Source organism: Gadus chalcogrammus, chromosome 11, assembly GCF_026213295.1.
Source record: "Gadus chalcogrammus isolate NIFS_2021 chromosome 11, NIFS_Gcha_1.0, whole genome shotgun sequence".
Lineage (NCBI taxonomy): Eukaryota > Metazoa > Chordata > Actinopteri > Gadiformes > Gadidae > Gadus > Gadus chalcogrammus.
In genome coordinates, this window is record NC_079422.1 from 23683163 (window position 1) to 23698745 (window position 15583).

At 48.2% G+C, this 15583-nt stretch overlaps 1 protein-coding gene across 1 annotated transcript; it reads left to right on the forward strand.

Moving 5' to 3' along the window:
* Nucleotides 1-279: 279 nt before the first annotated feature.
* Nucleotides 280-12362, forward strand: elmod3 (ELMO/CED-12 domain containing 3). Its single transcript, XM_056602522.1, has 13 exons — nucleotides 280-563; nucleotides 1666-2497; nucleotides 3230-3301; nucleotides 3659-3733; nucleotides 3941-4007; nucleotides 5337-5399; nucleotides 5579-5667; nucleotides 6340-6463; nucleotides 6671-6793; nucleotides 7914-8044; nucleotides 8497-8573; nucleotides 9163-9290; nucleotides 9799-12362. The coding sequence occupies exons 2-13, from the start codon at nucleotides 2462-2464 to the stop codon at nucleotides 10056-10058; spliced, it is 1245 nt and encodes a 414-aa protein (XP_056458497.1). The 5' UTR covers nucleotides 280-563; nucleotides 1666-2461; the 3' UTR covers nucleotides 10059-12362.
* Nucleotides 12363-15583: the final 3221 nt, after the last annotated feature.

Genomic DNA, 15583 nt, shown 5'->3' on the forward strand with positions numbered 1-15583 from the left:
TTCTGTATACTTCCTCATAACATATACAAACGTACCACCCCTCTTACCAACATTTAATCCTTCAAATCACAACGATTTATGTATCTCTGTCGTACAGATCTCTTCTATTTTCTCTGAGTCAAAGTACTGTGAGAAGAATTTGAGCTGATAAACAAAAAACATATTTACAGAACAACAACATATTTTTTTATCTTTCCCATAAAATCTCAGTCTAATAGCTGGGAACGTCTTCCTCTTATTTCCCTTTAAGGAAGATCTCAGATAGCCCACTAGTGAGCAGAAGCCTGGGAACTCGACTTATCTCTAAAGTGAGCAGAGAAGGGAAAAGGGGAGAGAGAGGCGTGCAGAGAGAGCGAGCAAGAGCAATGACGTAATGAACTCAGGCAGCCAGGCAGGAAACCACAACTCCCAGGATGCACTCGGATTTACTGTGGCACTGGACGGGGGAAGGGAAAACTGAGATTGGAGGGAGAAAATAATCACAAACTGAGGTTGTTTCATAAATATACGTTCACATGCCAATTTGCGAAATAAGACATCGAACGCAACGCTTTCAAATTCAGGTATGTGTGACAACAACAAAATGACGCGGCGTGAGCTCATGTCTTCATTGTACTGCTGGGGGGTTTTGTTGAGAGATGTCTTCCAGATACATGGAGCTACCGCTAGTTACCCGTTAGTTACCCGTTAGTTACCCTTCATATTTCGCTGTCTGACCGCACGTCCTTCCACGGCACCTCCGTATAGAACCGGTGCTGGGCTTTGAAGACGTACACATACTCCATTTTTTGCCATTGCAGTTGATTTGAAGCAGGCTGTCAAGTCTTTGTGCTCGGCGGATTTGCTAACGTTGGGACTGGTGACCAGGCGACAGTGGTTGTTAACCAACCTGCTAGTGGGGCTAGTGACCAGGCGTTAGTGGTGGTTACCCAGCCTGCTAGTGAGGCTAGTGACCAATCGTCAGTGGTTTGCAACCCGCGTGCAAGTGGGGCTAGTGATCAGGCATTAGTGGTTGTTATCCAGCCTGCTGGTGGGGCTAGTGACCAGGCGTCAGTAGTGGTTACCCAGCCTGTTAACCAGCCTGCTAGTGGCTAACGTTGGGACTAGTGACCAGGCGTCAGTGGTTGGTAACCAGCCTGCTAGTGGCTGACGATGGAACTACTAACCAGTCGTCAGTGGTTGTTAACCAGCCTGATAGTGGCTAACGCCAGATAGCGAGCTGTCAGAGCGGCTGAAGTTGACAGCTGACTGACAGCAGCGGCTTCCTTCCCCCCCGCGGTCACTAGTTAACAGCATCGTTCTGCAGGGTCGTCTGGATAAAGTGTTTCTAAAGATAAGATGTCTTAACGGTGGACAACGAGGTGCTTCGGCGCCTTATGAGTTAAACTGCAGCTTAGGTGATTCAGTTGAAACACTTGGAAATGACAAATTCGATTAAATGTGGCTTTCATGTAGGCGTTCTTGGTTATGGATTCAGTGTTCCTGTTTGTACGGGCCTACGTTTTACTAAAAGGATGACGTCGAGGGTTTAGGCCAGTTCAATTCCATCAAATGTACGCATGACTGTGGCCAAGCTATGCTGCAAGAAAGATTCAGTATTGTTGTTATCTCTTTCTGTTTGTTCTTTCTTTTTGCCCACTCTTCTCCCCTTATCTTCATTTTCAGATGTCCTAATATGGAAGCATGACACCTCCTTTCAAGGACCATGGACACAAAGTAATCCCTTCCATGCCACACGTCTTACCGCTCACAATTACCGGACCATTGTAACATTCAACTGTATGCCCTTTCATGTAAGGCTGAAGACCTGCGCACAGCAGCACTGATGCAAGTAACGTGAACAGGAGCACCACGCGGTTGCCCCAATGCCCCTGAGATTCCTCCTAAGTGCCAAAGTAATGAAGCGTCTTGGACAGGAAGGGCCCAGCCTTACCAACCGATGTCATTATCAAGCCTCCACATTCGTCTACTGGGTCAGATGAGACAACACAGCGCCCAGGCTTCTCTGTGGAAGGTGGAGGGAGGGAGTCTTTCAGCACACCTGCCTATCGCTAGACGGCTGTCTCTTCCAGTCGACTCCTGAGGGAAGACCCCCTGTGTAGCTCACTCGGCACACACAACACAGACGCATTGTTGTAACGCAGTGACTTAAAGAATCGCCGGTTCGTTGCTTGAAACATTCACAGCCGGGTCGCCATCAACGTTTACAGACTGTACACAAAGAAGATGAATGGGACTAACATCATCCATGGACAGTAACAGTAACTAAGCGTTGGAAATACATTTGACCTTGGACATTTAGCTTTACATGCATACAAGGAGAGAAGAGTGACACTCTGAACGGCTCTTGAACATAAACCATGGTGGACTCCACGTCAGCTCCTTGTCGAGTCCATGACCTCAGCGGCCTATAGAGGGAACGATCCGGAAGAGCGTTCTCTGACAAACTCCCACATATGCAATGGAAGGAGACATTAGTGTTGAATCACACACTGAGGTAATTCCATTTACGACTCGACGGATGGTCTGTGATCTGTGATTGAGTGCTCGGGACGGGGCGTTTCGGATCCGCAGCAGCAGTAAAGTAGCTGACACCTCTTTTGTTTCACCCCGCACCAAAGAAAGAAAAAAGAAGTACAGTAGACTGTTGACGTATCGATTACCACACACTTAGTACCTGGCCCCTCGTGTGCTAAAGTTTCATGTAAGACAATTAAAGGTGCTGGGCTTTAGACTGTAATGTTGTTCCTCTGACCGACGGCTTAAGGTCAGTTCATTCAGGAGTAAGCTGCTGTCTGGCTCTAGCCTGAACTTGATGCCGCAGTACCATCCGACCAGTTTATCACCTCTATTCCAAATGGGCATTGGATCCCTGCTCCAGTGGCCTTATGCGTTGTCAGAGCCATTGTCAGGACTGTCTAATTATCATGTGCTTCACAGAATGTGACTTTAAACATAACAGTGTTTTGAGTAAGATTGTCCGATGATCCGATATCCACCCTTGACGTCATTCGGTATGCATTGGGTCAGTGACGAGAAATGCATCTTCAGTGTTGTTAAACATTTGGTTTAATATGCGCAGTCTGCTATCAGATGATGTGAAATCACAATCTCTTAACGGTGCGTGTAAACGCGCGGGCCGCAGCCTGTTTGGATAATGAGCGCTGCAAAATCTCTTGTGTTGCCCACGTCTGACGCATTTGTTCCGCGTTGTCGATACTCTTCCCAGGGTCTGACATGTTTGTCCCATGAATGTAAACCATTCGAGGAGGTCACGAACGGCCACTCCATCCACAAGCCGGTGAGTAAACTGCCATCCCTCTTACTGACTAATGAACGAGCACCTGCATCCGTGTAGACCGCGTTGCTCCATGTCATTCCCCGTTTGGGTTTAATTGTGAATGGACTACACTGCAGCGCCTTTCTAACCAATGGCCACTCAAAGCGTTGTACAATATTGCCTAACATTCACCCATTCATGCACACATTCACACACCGACAGTTGTGTCAACCATGCAGCCAGCACATCGGAGAACAGTTAGGGTCAGGGCTCTTGCTCAAGGGAGGGACCTGGGGATCAAACTGCCAACCTTTCCGGTTACCCAGTCTACCTCCTGAGCCGCATGCACTGGTTGAACGTATCCTGTGTTCTACCCAGGTGACGAATGGACTCCCCATCGGCCATCGTGTTAAAGAGCAGAGCAATGGAAACGCTTCGCTGCGTTCACTGCCGGTGCGTCAACGGTTTTTAGTTTTCTTTGTGGTGGTGGGGGGGGGGGGGGGGTTCTATTTTAGTTTTACCTTACATTGTTCTTTTCTTCTCAACGTTTTCATGATGACCTCTGTATTGTGTGTGTGTGTGTGTGTGTGTGTGTGTGTGTGTGTGTGTGTGTGACGTGTGTGTGTGTGTGTGTGTGTGTGTGTGTGGTCAATCCTTTAGATCTCAGCACTGAAGCAGAATGGCCTTCTGCAGACCTTGGCTGCGGGAGGGGAGCCTATGGTGGCAGGTAACACACACACACACACACACACACACACACACACACACACACACACACACACACACACACACACACACACACACACACACACACACACACACACACACACACACACACACACACACACACACACACACACACACACACACACACACACACACACACAACCCTCTCCCTTTTTTTTCTCTTCTCCGACCCAGAGGAATAATTATGCGTATTCCTATGCTAGGTAGCCCTAGCCGGTAAAACAAATGCTTCCCTGGAGATGGAGCTGCCTGCTTGCGGAGATGCACAGAGTCCTGCTAATGTACGGTGTGGGTCTGTTTTTACCCGGATAGACGAGGCTGTGGGGCACACAAGGCACCTGGGTCATCATAATCCCCATGCTTGATATAGAGATGATGACCTCCTATGGGGGCGATCACAGAGGCGAACTAAAAACATTGTTTTCCTCTTTCGCGCCGCGTGTGACCATTCTTCTTTTGTTCGTTTTTTGACGTGCATAAAAGTAAAAATAGGATAATCTATTCAGTGCAAGGCGTGGAGTCTCATCGCTCGTCAATGTCCCGATTGACCCAGGCAGCCAATCAAATCCAGCAAGAGGCGGGCTTTAGTGCTCCACCACGTCCTTCCGGTTTTGAAACCATGCTGTTTCCTTTTTTTTTGGTGTACGTCGTGAACCCAAAACCTCCACTTTTACATTAACATTCATCGCGTTAAGCAGATGCTTTTATCCAAAGCAAAGTACATTTGTCAGAAGAAAGAGAAGCAACAATATATCGCTGTCGGTACAGTAAGGATGTTCATAGAAACAAGTGCCAAGCACTGACTATCGCTAGGTTAACCCATTCCCCGTATACAACAAAGATAGCTAGGATAAGAGGCTACACAACTAAGTACTATAAATGTTACTGATCTTATCCCCCATCTTCCCGGTAGCACTGCAAAGCCAAGAGCTGGACGTCTGCCTTCAATACCATTTTTTTTTCCCCCACATCTGATCCCCCGGTTTCGCACGCAGCCTCACTCCACGGGCGCCCCCACACTGCCCCACGCGCTTCCCAAAGGGGCCTTACGTCCCTAGCGACGCGCCTCTGTGTGCCCCCTATGTGTGTAATACCTTCTGATCAAAGGACACTTATAGCAGTGCTTTTTCCAACACTGCTGTCCATTCCCTCACAGAGACTCGTTCACAGTCGCACACGCTCGTTTATTCCCCGTCGGCGACGCGTCGCCCGACAGCTCGTTAGGGTGGGGCTCGTCCTGCTCAGGGACGCGGCCGCACTCGGCCAGATGGAGAGACCACCCTGACGTGTTGCTATGTTCTCCCCACAGAGGAGAGCTCTGAGCTGGAGAAGGCCAGGGAGGAATGGGAGGCAGTGGAGAGCGCCCAGCCAGGTAAGACCAGACGGGCCACAGGTCTGTCGGATCTTAGGGGTCTTTTACTTCTGTTTCTTCATGAGGTTGTCTGGTATTTGTGTTATTAGCGATGGGGTGTAGCAGGAAATGGCTTCCACTGGACCACCAGTCCCTGCACCCCGTCTGGCTGGCATTGATCGCGGTTTTGTGTCCTTTAGCGGCCAGCGAAGAGTCGGTGCCGACGCCTCTCATCTCCTTCAACGAGGCCCTGCAGTACTTTCAGACCACGGACCTCGGGGAGCTCCTGGTAACACTCACTCGCTCGCTCGCTCACTCACTCACTCACTCGCTCGCTCACTCGCTCGCTCGCTCGCTCACTCACTCACTCACTCACTCACTCACTCACTCACTCACTCACTCACTCACTCACTCACTCACTCACTCACTCACTCACTCACTCACTCACTCACTCACTCACTCACTCACTCACTCACTCACTCACTCACTCACACTCTCTCTCTCTCTCTCTCTCACTCACTCACTCACTCACTCACTCACTCACTCACTCACTCACTCACTCACTCACTCACTCACTCACTCACTCACTCACTCACTCACTCACTCACTCACTCACTCACTCACTCACTCACTCACTCACTCACTCACTCACTCACTCACTCACTCACTCACTCACACTCTCTCTCTCACTCACTCACAGACTCACTCACACTCTCTCTCTCTCTCGCACTCACTCACTCACTCACTCACTCACTCACCCACTCACTCACTCACTCACTCACTCACTCACTCACTCACTCACTCACTCACTCACTCACACTCTCTCTCACACACACACACACACACACACACACACACACACACACACACACACACACACACACACACACACACACACACACACACACACACACACACACTCTTTCTTTGAGGGACTCACTCCTGTACCGCTGTCTTGCAGAGGAACATACAGCCCACCGTTCGTAGGACCGGCCTGGCCGCCATCACACACTTCTTCTTCGGACCCCCGCGGCTGCACAGAGAGCTCCTGGAGGAGAGGGACCTTGTGTTTGCCATTGCACAATGTGAGCCCCCCCCCCCCAAAACACACTCCGTTTCTGGGTGTTATCGTACGTTTGGTCCTCCAAGGGAACAGACCTCCTCACTGTGTGTGTGTGTGTGTGTGTGTGTGTGTGTGTGTGTGTGTGTGTGTGTGTGTGTGTGTGTGTGTGTGTGTGTGTGTGTGTGTGTGTGTGTGTGTGTGTGTGTGTGTGTGTGTGGGCGGGCCTCAGGTTCTCTAGACAACAGCCAGGCGGTGCACATGCGTGTCCTCCAGACCATCTACAAGAGGCTGGTGGGCGGCCGGCTGGACTGCGCTCGCTACGGAGACCACTGGGAGAACATCGGCTTCCAGGGTACCAGCCCCTTTTTCTTATTTTACTGATGCACACACACACACACACACACACACACACACACACACACACACACACACACACACACACACACACACACACACACACACACACACACACACACACACACACACACACACACACACACACACACACACACACACACACACACACACACACACACACACACACACCAGATAAGGCAGTGTGCTTCCCAATGCTTTCAGTAGCCAGCCAGGTGAAAGATGTTAACAGCTGAAGGGTTCTGCGGTTTTCAAGATAATTTATGTTTGTTTTTGAGAAAGCATGACAGTCGAAACAACAACCTTATTAAGCAACGATTATTTCAATCGATCTTGCGTTCTTTTAACGGACCAAATTCGAACCCACGTCCTCCTCATTCACAGCTCTAATAAAAAAAACAACGATTTATCTTTAATCACACATTTCATAAAATCCTCAATTACTACATAATTAAATGAGGAGGGAGGGTGCAGGATATAGTGGTCAGGTTGTCTGATTCCATGCTAAATGGTTCTGGGTTCAATCCTCAATGTCCACGTTCTACCTGAAGGCATGCACCTAGAGGATGATGCATAACCCCAACCTGCTCGTTAACGGCACGACAAAGAAAAACAACACTGGGAAGAATAGAAAGGCCAAATGTTGTCCTAAATGTTAAACTCCAGTACACCTTTGTAGAGTTTGGTGGAGTGACTCTGGTCGACTCCCTCCTCTCTAAACCTCTGAGATACTGTTTTGCTGCGTACGTACTTCATCTCACACGCAGTGTTGCTAGATTGGGCCAGATCTCCCGCCCAATCTGGCAACCCTGGCTGCAGTGCACTGCAGCCAGTGTTGCTAGATTGGGCGGGAATTCAAAGGTAACGTTATTACCTTATCCCTAGTGCACTGCAGCCAGGGTTGCCAGATTGGGCGGTAAATCGAAGGTCACGTTACCTTATACCTAGTGCACTGCAGTCAGGGTTGCCAGATTGGGTGGGAAATCTGGCCCAATCTGGCAACACCAGACACGATCCGCCCAAACTGGCCCAATCTGGCAACACTGCTCACACGCCTGACTGTGACCTCCGGGCCTCCCCCCCCCCCCCCCCCCCAGGTACGGACCCGGCAACTGACCTGCGTGGGACGGGCTTCCTAGGCCTGATGCACACGCTGTACTTCGTCATGGACCCGGAGACTCTGCCGTTGGCCCGGGACATCTACAAGCTCTCCCAGCACCCCACACAGGTACCCCTCCAGCCCCCCCCCAGCCCCAGCCCACGCACACACTCCACGCTGCCTGGTTAAAATAGGATACAGCCTAAGGCATACGGATGAAGATTAAGAGTTCGGACTCTAATCTGAAAATTCTGAGATTGAAGCTCAGAGTTCAGACTTTAATCTCAGGACTCCACGAAAAAGCACGTGATTATTCATTTGTAGGTTGGATTTTATTCCCAGAATTCTGACTTTAAAGTCAGAATGAAAAAGAGTTCTGATTTTAATTTCAGATTTCTGAGAATAAAAAATAATTGGGCCTAATCCTATGCCATAGAGTAACGCCTCATAAAAACGTCAAAACATGTAATCTCCTAATCGAGCATCCAGAACAACGTGTTCCTGTTTGGTTAATACCTGGGTGGATCTATGTTCTTCTTGGAGCAAACTGCCTTTTTTTTTTTTTTCTCTCGCCGTTGCAGAATTTCCCCTTCAGCGTGATGTCAATCAACATGACCCGCATCGCCCTGCAGGTGCTGCGGGAAGAAGCCCTCTCAAAGTGAGCCCCCCTACTCTGACAGCACCTCACCGCCACCACCACCAGCACGTACATGACACTATTCGGGGCCTTTAGCAGACGCCTTTATCCAAAGCCACTTACAGCCAGTACATTTGTCTGAGGAAAGACGAACAATATAATAATAATAATAATAATGCGTTGATTTGATATATCGTCTTTCTCCCACCCAAGGCCGCTTTACAGTGTCATGAGCACACGCAGAACAAGACAGCACAACAACACATATAAAAATAAAAATAAATAATATATTCAGAGGGTCTATGCAGTGGTGGCAGAAGAGCCGAAGTGTTCTTAGCGCTGTCGGTACAGTAATGATGTTCATAGAAACAGGTGCCAAGCACTAACAACCACAACAACCACACACACAGTTTAACACATTCCCCGTATATACAACAAAGATAGCCAGGATAAGATGCTACACAAAGTACTACTTTGAAAAACATACAATCAGTGTTTACAATAAGTGCCAGGACGCTTTTAGGAGAGGAAGGGAGGTGACGGGGAGGTGGGGGGCCAGGGAGGAGACCACCACCACCCCCCCCCCTTGACCTCCTGTGATCTCTCTCAGGGAGTGTAACCGGCGGCAGCAGGTGGTGGGGGTGCTGAACGAGTTCTACGTGGCCACGTATCTGCACCTGTTCCAGCTGTGGAAGACCCAGCAGAAGACCATCTCTGACTCCGGCTACGTGCTTAAAGGTACAGGCCACTGCAACAACTGCATATGTAGAACACAGTACGTCCTCAGTTTTATTCCCGGTCCTTATCTGTCTTTTTTATTTTTTTCCTGTCCTTATATTCTAATTTTTTGACTGCAGTTATGTAGCGCTTTTCTAACCAGTGGCCACACATAGCACATTCACCCATTCACACACCGACGGCGGTGTCGACCACGCAAGGCGACAGCCAGCTCGTCGGGAGCAGTTAGGGTGAGGCGTCTTGCTCAGGGACACCTCGACGTTCAGCTAGGAGGATCCAGGGATCGAACCAGCAACCTTCTGGTTACCAGCCAACCCGGTCTGCCACATCCTGCCTACTGTCAGATCTACGATGGTAACGATGCTGTTCGTGTGTGTGTGTGTGTGTGTGTGTGTGTGTGTGTGTGTGTGTGTGTGTGTGTGTGTGTGTGTGTGTGTGTGTGTGTGTGTCTGTGTCTGTGTCTGTGTCTGTGTCTGTGTGTGTGTGTGTGTCTGTTCCCCTGCCCCAGAGGTGGAGCTGTTTGCCAAGAAGAACCCCAAGCAGATGATGCGGCGGCTGGAGGTCTTCCTGAAGGAGCAGCGGGCGGGGGCGGGGCCGCGGGGGCCGTCGCCGGACCCCCAGGGCCAGCAGGGGGGCTCCCCCAGCCTGGGAGGAGCCAGAACGGGACCAGGGTCGGGATCAGGGCAGGGCAGCAAGGAGAAGCAGATGCACTTCACTGGAGTATGTGAGCTACCCCCGGACATGGAAGGAGAGGCCAGACTCATCTAAGATAGGCTGTGTGTGTGTGTGTGTGTGTGTGTGTGTGTGTGTGTGTGTGTGTGTGTGTGTGTGTGTGTGTGTGTGTGTGTGTGTGTGTGTGTGTGTGTGTGTGTGTGTGTGTGTGTGTGCCCCACTCAGCCCTAATTACCCAGGCGCTTCTAGCAGACTTCCCCCCCCTGACCCAAGCTGTGTATGTGTGTGTGTGTGGGGGGGGGGGGATGGACAGCCCCATGTCCATCAATGTAATCTGGCTCTATGAACGAGACGGTGGGGTTGGCAGTCGCAGGGCTGATGCCGACCAATCCACACAAGATGATCCACAACTACAGCTACCACGGCAACAACACAAAATAAAACTAAGAGGAAAACAGATGTTTTGCTTATCGGGTTTAGCCGCTGCCTAAAGGCCGTCGTGGGCTGCTCTGTCTCCGTCAGGCCGGTGGCATCCCGCCGTGGGCGGCCAGACAGACAGACAGACGGACGGCACTGTGCTGGGTGCACTTTGTTTGGTGGAGGAGGGGGTTGCATTCCCTGCTGTAATGCATTCTTAGTGAGGGTGTTTTTAGAAGAATTTAGAAAAATATGAGGTCCGGTCGAGGCCAGTCTCCCGGGAGTTGGATAAGAATAGGTGTTGATTAGAGATTAACGGGGTCGAAGAAAACTATAATCTATAAATGTATATATAAATATTACGCATAAATATATATAAAAAATATATATATAAATATATGTATATTTTAAATGATCTAAGGATGAGTAATATTGAGGATCCTTTGCAAAGGGACAGCGCATCCCTAAAGTTACCTAAAATAGTTTAAAAGGCAGCCCAGAGCTTCAATGGGGGTGGGGGGTCTTCTCTAACAGACACTCTGGTCCTCCCTGAACGTCGGAAGGTCCTCCCTTAATGTCAGAAGGTCCTCCCTTAACGTCAGAAGGTCCTTACAAACGCTGCCCATGGCGTCAGCGGCGTAGGTAGGTCTAGCGTAGCGATAGCCTAGCGATAGCGTATGTGCTTGCCTCGGCCCCAGAGGGCCGGGCCAACCTTCTGCTATTTGAGCTGTCTTTACATTCCGAGCATGTGACAGTGTGTGCGGTTGCAAAAATGCAGTGTGTGCATGTGTGTGTGTGTGTGTGAGTGAGAGATGGATGAAACGAACAAGCTGATATCGGACGCAGGGGGCCTCTCATAAGAGACGTGTGGTACGGTATGCAATCCCAGCTCTCCCTCAATGATAATCAACACAAGAAAAAAACGACAGTGCTGTGTGACGATCGACTTCGTTCCTAACTTCAGGGTTTGTGTGCATGAGCCAGTGAACGAGTGCGTGCGTGTGTGTGTTTTATGTGTGTGTGCGTCACACGACAGGAACTGACAACAGATGGGTTGTTTGTGTTTGTGTTTTTTTTTTTTTGTTTACTTGGCACACGATAAAGCCAGCTTTTATCAAAGCACCTGCTGCATTAAGCTACGTCGTACCCACGAGTGGAACACTACAGTCCTCCTGAGAGAGCCAGAGAAGGGACCCGCTCCGAATACACACAACACATTTACCCCGCGCGTTCGCTACAGACCCTGGGCGGGTCGGGCCTCCAACAGGCCTCCGTTCCCGGTCGTACTTCAGGCCCCCCCCCCCCCTCCACCGCTGGCACCTTGGTGGTCTCGACGCGGAAACCGCCAACGTCCCTTCCCGCACGTTCCTGGCCTGTAGCGTTCTTCAGGTAGCAACTAGTACTGTAGCATCGCATAGCCTCCTCCTCCTCCTCCTCCTGGTAAAGCTTCAGTAATCAGCCGATCGCGTCAGTGAGTACGGGGAAAGAGCGCTTCACGCTCGGCTGTCTGCCTCAGTGACACCCTCCTCCCTGTGTCTCCCTCCCTGCCCACTGGCCGCGGGGTGATCCTATTATTTATGGATGCCCTGGTCGAGGGGTCGGAGTGCTCGGTTCAGACGTCCTACTTTGGCCTCTGTGCGTCCGGCTTTGTGTGACGTTTCATTTAGAAGTCTTCGGGCCTCATTGTGCCGCAACGGCAGGTCATCCATGCGTGTGAAACGGTACTGCTGAAGCAGAACCCCCCGCTACGGCCCCGTAATCCACTCAGAGAACGCACACGCAGGCCTGCCGCGCGTGTGGAAAAAGATATATAAATAAATACAACGATACGCAGTTCTATTTTTTATTATTTATTGACATTTTTTATACACCCTTTACCGACTTTTTACAAGTGAGCTGAATATTATAATTTTTTGCCAAGTGCTTGCAAGTGTTTTAGTTGGACAGCAAAATTTGCACTCTTTGTAGAATATTGATTATGTGTTTGAGGCGGAGGAGGAGGGGGAGGGAGGGGGGTCCAGGCCATCTCCAATAGCCATAATGCTTATTATTGCCCACCTGTGTAAATCAGGCTACATGTCATAGCCCCCTTTCCTTGCCGCTCAATCGGATGTGGATATGATCTCACGTTTAGTTTTATTTGATCTCTATCAAAAGGTGTGTGTGTGTGTGTGTTTCAGTGTGCGTGTGTGTGTGTGTGTGCTTGCGTGTGCATCAGGAAGTTTGTACATAGAGAATAAGTGATTGTATTTGTATGATTGTCAGTAGGGCATTAAAACTGAGACACATTTCTTACCTCAAGACCTGAGAGGAATCTCTCCCTCCTCTCTCTTGATGTTTGTACGGGAGGCCGCCGCCCGCTCCGTTATGTTCGGATCCGACGCTACGTTCTCTGTTGGTTTGGTTTCGTCTCTGTTCTGTTGGTTTCCTTTTAGTCCCTATGGGTTTTTCTTTGTCATACGATTTGAATATATATTACATGAAATTGAATATGCATTCAAACATGCTGTGTCGAAAGAAAAACCCCTACATGATGGCATATTTAAACAAACGAGTTAGTCAATGTGTATGTGTATACTAGGAAGACATTTAGAGACACACTATAGGCCCTTACACTTAGAATACGGAGACAGAAGATCACGTTGGATTGGCTGCCGTTTACCATGTGGATATAAGCTGGTTTCTTGTGGCTTCAGTGGTAGTACAGTATACTCTTGCTGTGATCTAAGTGTTTGATGTCAAGAGAAAAACACTCACTTCAACCCTGTCCTAACAGCTGCACTCACTAAAAACAAGCCGGTGCAATATATGATTGTAAGTATATAGGCTACTGTATTATTAGCAGTCACCTACTGTATACGCTTCAAACCTTAGCATATATATTCAATATCCGAAGACTTCTTCTTTTTTTTGTCTCTCCAACTAAAAATCATGAATGACTCCAGCTTTTATTTTTTGACCGGTTCCAACGGATCAAATTATCTATGCGTTGGTTATCGTTTGGAAAAGTAATCCAGATCAAAGTGGAAACGGGTCCATGCAGAATGTTGGACGCTCTCGTCAGGGGAGCGTTCTGAAGATCTGCTTCCTACAATAGCTCGGCTGATACAATCACTTCTCTCAATATCCTGCGCTTTGTATGAAGGTGTTTTACTGTTGCCGTTGTCTTGTCTCAGAGCATTTTATGACTGTACCTTGATTGTAGAAGCCCCTATTTTGTAATGAGAGGTATTTCAGATGATGTGCTGTTGTACATTCAATGTATTGTATGAAGAACGTTAAATAAATGCCGTTTTAAAATTGTCTGTTTTGTATTGCATTCATCCAATCAGGCTGATTGATGGGCCCTTGATGTGCTCGTATTGTGAATAAAATCGCAGGTGGTAATTGCAGCTTAACACCACTAGTGGGCAGTCTAGGATAATCCTCCGGAGATACTTTCTGAAATGAAACAGCAGCACTATGAGACTAAACGAGACTTTTTTTTTAAATTAACTAAGCAAATGGATCTTTAATACGATCACTAATAACTACTTATCCTGATGTTATAAATGGGGCCTACAACCTACAAACTCCTCCACCCAAATGGCTTATCGACGAGGAGACTGGTGAAATCGCAGCTCCAGTAGCTCTTGCGTTCCCTACCTTGTGGAATCCTTCACCAAAATATATATATTGCAGACAATGCAAAATATGCACTAATTCACGTCTGAAAGGAAACGTCAGATTATCGAATTACTACCAGCGGCGCGGATGCGAATAGCTTTCGCCCCGTGTTTATCGTTATATAAGTTGAATGAGGTCGAGTGGGGGGCTTTGAGTCCAAAGGCGCCTCGGTTCCGCTGCTGCATCTGTGTTTAATCAAACTCTGGGCCGCGGCCCCACAGTGTTCGATGACAGATGACCAGCACAACCAGTGCGCACAAGATAATGGAAAAAACGATATACCTGGAAGGGTTCAACCAATTCCAGGTATTTATTGTATTGTTGTAGGCCTATTGGTTAAGATGAGTAGTAATCACTTTTCTTGGCTTTGTTTGGTGTTGGTGTCTCCAAGAGATTAAGTGAAGGAGAAATTACTTCTTTTTTTTAAAACATAATATTAGGTTGAGTTTGTCCAGAGATGCTACACAGTTTCTGAATGCCAAATACTCCGGAGTGTTTCTCTCTCTGGATGGCCAGTAAGGGGAGTAGGAGGGGGGTACACATTCTTCTACCATTTGTACCTAGTGAGCCTTCTGGAAAAAAGGGCTTTCTCCCACTCATGCGATTCGCCCTCCCTCAATTCTCCCTCCCTAAAATCTCTCTCTTTCTCTCTCTCTCCCTCTGATGTCAGTGTTTCCTGCCACAGGAGATGCTTACCAGGGCTGTGTGCTCGATGACTTGACGATTTTATCAGCACATCTACAGATTCCCACATTCATCAGTTTCCTAGTCCAAACAAAATGGTGAAAAACAAATAGCAATGAAGAAAATAGTTGTTTTGATTCATGTGGGTGGGATAGCAGAATTAAATAAAGCACTACGAACATCATAGCTATTGTTTGCTTTGCTGCCGGCTAATACCTCGGATCAGATCAGCAACTGGCTGTTCCTGTGGTTTTCTATGATTTGTGTCACTGGAAAGGCTGAAATAAGATGTTTCATCTAAGAAAAGTTTTCCATTAAACAATAAAAAAAATAGTCTCCTCATTATTCTTAATCCCCTCTTACTCTGTAAAGCTGACGCCGAACAAGTAGTTCTCTATGTTATTAAAGTTAGATGATGAATATAGAGCGCACATAAGTCCAACTTTTGAGTTGGAACAGTATTGTCTTCTGAGCATGGTCTTTCCATCGCCTGGTGATTAATACGCAACATGAGGATCACACAAAGAACTACTGTTTGAGTCCTGCCAGACCTACCTGTTCAGCCTTGCGTGTGCCTGAAGGAGTTTGAGGATTCATATTCATATTTTGGAATCCAAAAGTTTATGGAACGACTTAATTTAGCAGGTGCATTTGTGAGTCTGTTCTCAATGTACAGAAATGTACATGTCTGTGTGTATAGAACACATAATGAAGAGACTAATATGCAGTAGACGCCACATTTCATCTCCAAACTGCTTCAAAGAGACCAGTGTGAGGACAAACCAATAGAAACACCAAAGCTGTGCTCCACTAGTGTACTATACAATTAAAATATATCGTTATTTTAAATTGCC

Coding starts and splice junctions, on each gene's coding strand:
- elmod3 (XM_056602522.1), top strand. CDS start 2,462: ATGGAAGGAGACATTAGTGTTGAATCACACACTGAG. Junction 2,498..3,229: donor GTGTTGAATCACACACTGAG/GTAATTCCATTT, acceptor TACTCTTCCCAG/GGTCTGACATGTTTGTCCCA. Junction 8,574..9,162: donor CGGGAAGAAGCCCTCTCAAA/GTGAGCCCCCCT, acceptor GATCTCTCTCAG/GGAGTGTAACCGGCGGCAGC.